Source organism: Chelmon rostratus, chromosome 3 (assembly GCF_017976325.1).
Source record: "Chelmon rostratus isolate fCheRos1 chromosome 3, fCheRos1.pri, whole genome shotgun sequence".
In the NCBI taxonomy this organism is placed as follows: Eukaryota; Metazoa; Chordata; class Actinopteri; order Chaetodontiformes; family Chaetodontidae; genus Chelmon; species Chelmon rostratus.
The window spans coordinates 14,880,474-14,887,280 of NC_055660.1; the positions used below are offsets into that span (position 1 = coordinate 14,880,474).

General features: G+C 42.2%; 1 protein-coding gene across 1 annotated transcript in view; it reads right to left on the reverse strand.

The window, feature by feature from the left end:
* LOC121604459 (ankyrin-3-like) overlaps positions 1 to 3,365 on the reverse strand; it is a 50,448-nt gene extending 47,083 nt beyond the window's left edge. Inside the window, exon 1 of the mRNA XM_041933972.1 lies at positions 3,240 to 3,365. Coding sequence (XP_041789906.1) covers positions 3,240 to 3,365 — 126 coding nt within the window. The remainder of the gene's footprint in view (positions 1 to 3,239) is intronic.
* Positions 3,366 to 6,807: the final 3,442 nt, after the last annotated feature.

Genomic DNA, 6,807 nt, shown 5'->3' on the forward strand with positions numbered 1-6,807 from the left:
GTACACAACTGGATTAAAAATGTCTTTTTGGAAAGACGGATGTGATTTTGTTATTGCTGTTAATGCACATGCATTATTTGATATAAAAAGCTAATATAGAGGGTCCAGAAAGGGTTTTATGGAAGTCAGACTTCCTGCTTATGTCAATAGTATGTCTGAGTAGGCTATTCTAAATTTAACCACTAGCCATCAAGGCTACACAAGCAGCTGCAACACACACACACACACACACACACAAACACACGCACACACACACACACACACACACACACACACACACACACACACACACACACACACACACACACAAATGTTGACAGCCTGCAGCCTGTACTGGAGGATGTTTTACAGATGAACAGTTTATCAAAGCTCATAACAACAGTACAGTAAAATCACCACATTTTAAACTTTAATGGACATGAAATCTCTCTAAATAATAAGAAATAAAAACACAAAAAACAGACAAATATATATATAATACGTAAAAAATTACAATATAAAAAAAACGATATTATAATTTTTAATTGCATATCTGCCAACATATAGACTCATACAAATGAGAAGGCAGTATCAGCAAGTAATATAAGTCTGCTGAGGAGTTAAGGACTGCAAATAACAATCACTGTCATTATCAATTAATCTGATGACTATTTTCCTGCTTAATTCAAAATGCCTAAAAATTGGAAATAAATGCACATAAAAATGCATTAAGTCAATGTCATCAAACAGTTTTTGAAAACCCTGAAGAATTCAGTTCACTGTCACACAGAGGAAGACAAAGAAAAGCTGCACTGAATGATGACTTATACAATTAGTGAAGAATCTAAATAGTTGATTAATTTCCTGTGGATCAACTCCTCATTGATTAATCAACTAATAATGAACTTTTAGTGCATGTGGTGCAAAGACATCACCTCAAAATCTGTCGAGCTTCTATTCTGCTATATGGGACAATTACATCGGACTATTGGATGTATTGATTGGAGAGAGTGTTGACAAGGTTTCAACCTCTTATTAGTGGGGTTAAGACAGTGACGTGTCAGTCAAACACTTCTGGGTGTTAACTCGTGAGGTCAGAACAGTCGAACTCCCAATCACATGTCTGGGATGAGGCCACACCGCTGCAGAGGGTCAAAGGTCAACCTCTCTATCTCTTTCTCTCTCTCTCACACACACACACATAACAGCAGAAAAGAGATTAACATGTTTTCTTGAACACTCCATCAGTCCGACATATGCAACAGAAAAGCTGGTGTTTCTCTGTCCGCCTCTTACCAGCGAATCATCAGCGTCAGATCCAGAGTCAGCAGCTCTGTAGTAATCAGCGTGATGGTTTGAATCTCTGTCACTCCCACTGCTTTTTAAAGCTTTATCTGATCCACAGGCCTGGCATGTTGCTGCGTTGCCCATTGTTACAAGCCAAATCCAGGTGATAATGCCAGCTGAGCCTCAAAACTGTGGCCTTTCTTCACTTGACTCACTGTATGGTCCACCAAAGTCCAATCCTTGCAGTTTCTCCCTTTGCGTCCTTAGGTTAAAATCCCACTTTCCTGAAGTTCAATCATACAATCCATTAAATCTGTCCATGTCTTCTCTCCAAATCTCACTTGCATCAGTATTACCGCCACTCTGTGCTCTTTCATCCCTTGCCAAGCAATAACTCTTGAGTCTTGAATACCTCTGCTGCTGTCTTAGTGTGTGTGAGCCAAGGCCCAGTCCTTCCTGCCTCTTCATACCTCTCCTCTCTCCGTAGGATAACAACTGCAGCCATAAACATTAAACCCTAACTATCTCTCCCGCCTTGGCTATTTTTACCTTTCCAGACCCTCTCCTTCAGTGAAGACCACAACCCATTGCTGTGTGTACCCAGGGTGGGGTGCATGACAGCTGGGTCTGAGTCGGGCTGGAGACCGCATGGCCTGCGGTGCTCTCCAGGAACGGCGAGGGTCATGATGGAGTGATAGAAGTGAAGCCTGAACACAGTGCTCAAATTTCAGCAACTTCACACAAAACACATTGTTCAATGAGGGAATGTAGAAAACGTATGATATGTAGACACAATTCAGAAAACAGCACCTGCTTTTACTGCCATGACTGCAGAATATTCCAGATTCTGGCTCATTCTGAATAACAAGTTCATATGTCTCTTCAGACTGTAACCACAAATGCACATCATCACAGACTTTCAAACAGGTAACAAAACGAGAACCACTATACAGAATCCAGCAGTATACAGACGGCCCACGTGTGTCAGTGCTCTCTATGTTTCGGTATGTTTTTCACCCACTGCTATCGCTGCCTGGTTCATGTCTCTGGTCAGCAAACACACACACAAACGGATCGGACTGATTGAGAACCAGCTGTAATCTCTGTCTGCACAGGATTTGACCTGCAGTCGGTCATGTAACGGAGGATACTGGATTATACACTGTACAGTACTACTGTCCAAATCTATGCTTACATTGGAGGGAAATCAAAACTCTGCTTGGTATCATAAACATCTCATTAGCAGCGGCATTAATGTGCACACAAGGCCACTTATGGTAATTTTATACCAGTGTCAGGGCCTGTATTATAACACCAAGTATACTCATACAATATTGATTTGATGAGGTCAAGTGCTGTTAAACACAGGTTTGATCCAAATAAAGTAAGATTCGACTACTTGACCTTTTCAGAGGTCAGGATACAATGTTTTTTTTTTATCATATTAAAAATTATATCAGTATCATTGTGAACCAGGGGTGGGCAGATTGATCCCCAAAGATCTGATACTACTGATAGGAAGTCTGTTTTTGAGTTTTTGATCCTTATCATTATCGTTATAAGTCTTTAACAGAGAAAAAGTAAAAAGAAATGCCTCAAGTTTGTTTGGCAAATTATTTGGTGGCACTAAATATATTCAGAAGTAGCCTATTAGTTCATTCAGCTCACAAATCATTCCTTAATTCTCTCTGATAGCAAATTAGCGGCTTTAAATTACAAGTCGATGATCTTGGCCCTCATATTACTTGGGATCAGGTCAGTCTGTCGTCCGCCCGTATTGTGAATGAAATGATGTGGCTCACCTCTATGGTCAACCACATCCACGTCTGTGCAACCCCCACAAGCCACTCTCACACACAGCGCTTACAGTACACTCTTAAGCCCACGAGAGCATGCGTTGCAGAGCTCAAACTGGTAACTTACAGCGGTAACTTGTGAATATGGCTTTGCCAGAGGATGACGTGCGTTTTTACCTGCCGCTTTCGCTCGGCTCTCTCACGCTGCCGTCTCCTCCTCTCCCTGGCTTTCTGCAGAGCTCTGTACTCCGCACTTTGCTCGAGTTCTCGAGCTTTCTTCAGGTGGGCCGCAGCATGGGCCATGACTTCGCCTCTCTACCTCTGTCCGTCTCGAAAAGTAGTCTTCGTAGGTGCTGATGTTTCACTTTAACTTTCATACGTCCTTAACTTAGACTTAGTACCACATATACACTTAGCCTTTGCAAATTAGCACTAATCTGAACTCCTCAACTGAAAATGGAATAAAAAAAAAGAGAATGTGGATTGTAAAAAAGATACTCCTTTCTTCAGTTTCCCTCCTCCAGTTCTTCTGTTTTCTTCTCCTCAGTCTCCTTTTTCTTCTTAGGAGCAAGATCAGGAGGTGAATCAGCCTTCGTCCCTCCAAATCAAGCCAGGAAACCGCTACCGGATTTTCAAATTCTCACACAAGACACTCCACACATCCATACGCAGCAGCAGAAAACGAACCATTCACATTCATGTGCACAGACATGAGAGAGGGAGATGATGACTGAAAAGGGTTGATGAATGATGAGAGTAAAACCCATCACATCCCTCACATCCCAGCACACACTCAATCACACACACAGGGAATGACCCAGTCCAGATGTACATGAAAACCCTGCTCCAAGTGAACAGATGTGGCTGCAAAACGTGTGTGTGTGTGTGTGTGTGTGTGTCAGTATTAATGTGTCTACGTGAGCCACAGTAACAGGAAATGTGTATTGTGTGAGGGGGTTTAGGGAGGCTGCATGTCAACAGCCAGCTGACTGCTACAGCCACGGCTTCTCTCCCTCACTACCGCTGTGAAAATGCACTCTGTCCTGAGGGGAAGAGGGACACATGGGGAGAGAGGACGGTTAATGGTTGAGGAGGGGAGATGGGGTGGATTAGAGGGGGAGAGTGGGAGAAAACAGGGGAAATGAAATGGACATTGGAGCCATTTTCTGTGGGATTTTCCAGTGTTGGTGCCCCGCATGAGAAAAGCTACCCCCAATGGATCTGACACAGGGACACTGGACTAAAAGGATTTCCTTTGACTGCCTATTTTTTTACAAGCAAAAACTTAGTCCATAACAATAATTTTGATGACATAATCACTTAAAAACTGCACACATTGAGGCTTTAAATTCAGTGAGCATTTGCAAAGGTTCAGCCAACTAGCCAAATGAATTGTTATTTTAGCTTATTTACCAATGTCATACAATTAGTTGGGTTCTCACATGTGCCGTTTTGGCTAAACGCAAATCCAACGTTTCCTTTTCTTAAATTCCTTTTTAAAAAGGATTTGCTCACTTACACAACACAAAAGCAGGGACGTGTGTCATAGTCAACCCTTACATCTGGCGATGAAGAACAGACCTTCGCGTCCAGATAAAGTTTCCGCATTGTGGTGCATTTCTGGGTGAAACAGGACAGGCAGGCAGGACATAACGTTGGGAGGAATTTTATTTGAATGTTGGCGTGCCATAACACCAATGGGATCGCAGCATCAGTTAGAGAGAGAGAGGGTCCATGTTGTTGCTGAAGCGGTCTACTCTAAAATACCATGTGCATAATCTGGAGCTGTCACTTTTATCAAAGTGAATGAAGTCAAGTCAGCGGGCTCCTAACCACTGTATGCTGGGGAAATAGAACAAGGTTTTAGGTGGTGACACCCGATGAAACACCGACACACCATGCTCTGTAGCCAACTGCTGAATCTTAGCTCTGTGTCGCTAAAGGCTGAAAATTGACTGAGGGGTGGATGTCATGATGTTACTGGTTGAAACTTATTTGCTCAAGTCTGTGTAAACATAACTGGATTTTGATATAAGAATAAAATGGAATGGATTGTATTTTTGCATATATTGTTAATTAGCTACACAGTATGACGTGATCTAAAACATTTCAGAAGGCGTTTTTCATTTCGACTTTAAATCAGAGTGGGTATGAAGATATTTGATAGGGTTCTAATAAGAAGATAGCAGAGGGGAAAGTGGGAGGAGCGAGGTATTACGGGAAAAAGAAATAAAAGAAGGTGATTGAATGAATTAAAACAAAAACAATACAATACAATAAGAGGAAAATGAGTGGGGAGGAAGAGAAACAGGGTGAACTTGTGTACAGAAGCTTCTGTGCAGAGCAGGGAAGACGGGACAGACCACCTGCTCCAGAGGGGGACCAGTGAGCAGTGAGCGCAGAACAGTGGCTCCCGAGCACCTGCAAGTTACAGCCCACCCCCAGCATGGTGGGGAAAGTGGGTCGGTCTGAATCTCAACTGCACTGCACCGTTAGTACTGGTGGCTGATAGAATATGATTTGACAGTGTGTGTGTGTTTGTGTGTGTGTGTGTGTGTGTGTGTGTGTGTGTGCGTGTGTGTGCGTCCGCCACCAGCATGCGGCTGTCAAGGTCCCCCTCTGTCAATGCAGCTAATGTTAGGAGTTTGAAATTTCAGCACCAGGGACAGGGACACTATCTCACACCTCTATTTCCGTTCACACATTTTCCCTGATATGTTTTCACAGGCTCGGTCAACAACATCAGCAGCATCTCTTTCTACCAGGAGGCATGAATGGGACAGATCTGCTGAATCACCCCACGCTGTAATGCAGTCTAATATGTTTTACCCTGCTGCATAAAGCCAGAGTGCTTCATTCAGCTCCTTAATGACCCGGCTGCTGGAACTGCTCTGCAGATGTGCTCTGCACCTCTAGCACCCTCTGCTGGTGGATGTGAGAGTAAGGAATTGTTTTCTTAAACCCTCATTTATTTAACGCAACAAATAGAAGAAGTAACAGAACAATAATACTTTGATGATGACCCTTTTTTTCTACATACAGACATTAAATGATTAATATTAAATCAAGATTCATCTGTGCCCATTATAATGTGTATATATACAGTTTTACTCCACATAGGAGGATTAGGGCCTGTAAAAACTGCTTTCCAACACTTGACTGTGCAAAGAAAAGACTTTAACAGAGTGTTGGGATGACTTGGGTCTCAGATTTTCAATGGTGTCCACCAATTTTTGCTATTACCCCGAGTCCTGTCATGTCTTTATGTCCCAGTCTTTTGGTACTTGACTCTCCTTGATATTTTGATGTGGTCTTTCTGCTTCATACCAAGCTTCCTAGCAATAACTTAACTATGTGCATATCATATAATCCATTTAATCCTTTAAAGCCCCGAAAATCTAAAGGAAAACACAAACAAAAACCTTCCCCGTAACAAACACTACATTGTACAACGCAAGCAAATCTAAGCAACTACTGTACTGCCTGAGTTCTTGAGTTTCACATTTCAGACAAAATCTATAAGCTTATTGATCCGCATGTTAGTTGAGCCTGAAACACTGTTTTTACTGTAATACTGTTACAGTGGTGTGTGTGTGTGTGTGCGCACACAGTATGTCTTTATTAATACTACTACTACTATTATTACTACTAACTTTTCAGTGTTTATGCATCAGCAAAGGCTGATCAATGACCCCTATTGATCCCTTCCATCATGCAGATAATGAAGATTAGGAGAATACATTAT